We start from the raw sequence: 1,374 nt of genomic DNA, 5'->3' as shown, positions 1-1,374 counted from the left end.
TCACGAAGCGACCACAGAGAAAAAGGGGGCGAAAAAACCCTATGCATGGGCCCAGGCCGGGGCACGCACACGAAGGGGTACTCCCCCAAAACATAATTTCTGAGTGGAGCTCAATGAGTTGATCGCTATCCCAAAAATAGTGGCAAGACTGAAGGTACCGGCAAAGACCGATAGGAAGATGGGGCCCAACAAGAACGCTTGGTGTGAATTTCACCAGCAAATGGCCACTACATACGTAATTGTTTGGCCTTGGTGTATCAACTACATGAACTGGTGAAGAGCGGTTTCTTGAAGGACTATCTTCAAGAGCCACAAGATGACTAGGCGCTGGTAGCTGCAGGAGCGGATCAGGGGCACGAGGTGCCTATCCACGAGGAGGTAAACACTATCTCAGGAGGATTCTCAGGAGAAGGGTGCACAACCTCCTAGAGAAAGAAGTACGCACGAGGGGTAATGGTAGTGGAGGTACAACAGGCGGACCTGATCCCCGACGTCGACCTCACCTTCACGAAGGCCGACCTCCGGGATGTCGTACCTCACGATAATGATCCGGTGGTGATTTCAATGGTTACAGCTGGGAGAAGGGTGCACCGCGTCCTCATGGACCAAGAAAGTTCAGCCGACGTAATGTTCTTGACGACCTTCAACCAGTTACAGTTGTCCACGAACCAGTTGAGGCCTTACACCGGATGTTTGTATGGTTTTGTAGGGGATGAGGTGGAGGTTCGTGGGCACATAGAGTTGAGGACAACGTTCACGGATGGCGCGTCTTCACGCACTGCCAACATCAGGTACCTCGTTGTTAACGCTCCCTCTGCCTATAACATATTGTTGGGGAGACCAGCTTTAAACAGGTTGGGAGCAGTTCCCTCCACGAGGCATATGAAGGTGAAACTGCCTTAGCTTGAGGGGGCAGTGAGCACCATCAAATCTGACTAGAAAAAGGTGAAGAGGTGCTACGAAAACAACCTCAAGACAAAGAGAGGGGTGTTTTCTGTTACTACCAGGCCACCAACGGTAGACGGAGTGACCCGCGAAGAGAGCACTCGAGAAAACTAACCCAAGCCCGCAGGAGGTGTGGTGGAGAAGGAGATCGGTGGAAAGATGTTCAAACTGGGGCAGTCCTTGAGCAAGGAGTCATAGGATCAGGTTGCTGAGGTCATAGCACAACACCTCGACGCATTCGTATGGACCGCCACCGACATGCCCGGTATTGACCCTGATTTCCTGTGTCATTGTCTCACCATGGACCCCAAAGTCCGACCAGTCCGCCAGAGAAGGCAAAAATTCAATGAAGAAAAGTGTCAGGTCATACGGGAAGAAACGGAGAAGCTACTAAAGGCTGGACACATAGGGAAATCCAGTACCCCGAGT

The 1,374-nt window shown here is 51.7% G+C and overlaps 1 protein-coding gene across 1 annotated transcript; it reads left to right on the top strand.

Moving 5' to 3' along the window:
• The first annotated feature begins 453 nt into the window (after positions 1–453).
• Positions 454–903, top strand: LOC137815898 (uncharacterized). Its single transcript, XM_068619005.1, has one exon. It carries the CDS (start codon positions 454–456, stop codon positions 901–903), a length of 450 nt encoding a protein of 149 aa, XP_068475106.1.
• Positions 904–1,374: the final 471 nt, after the last annotated feature.

The sequence above is a fragment of the Phaseolus vulgaris genome, chromosome 1 (genome assembly GCF_051622355.1).
Source record: "Phaseolus vulgaris cultivar YP4 chromosome 1, ASM5162235v1, whole genome shotgun sequence".
Taxonomy (NCBI): Eukaryota; Viridiplantae; Streptophyta; class Magnoliopsida; order Fabales; family Fabaceae; genus Phaseolus; species Phaseolus vulgaris.
The sequence above is the reverse complement of the archived record's forward strand: the minus strand, read 5'-3'. Positions and strand labels throughout refer to the sequence as shown.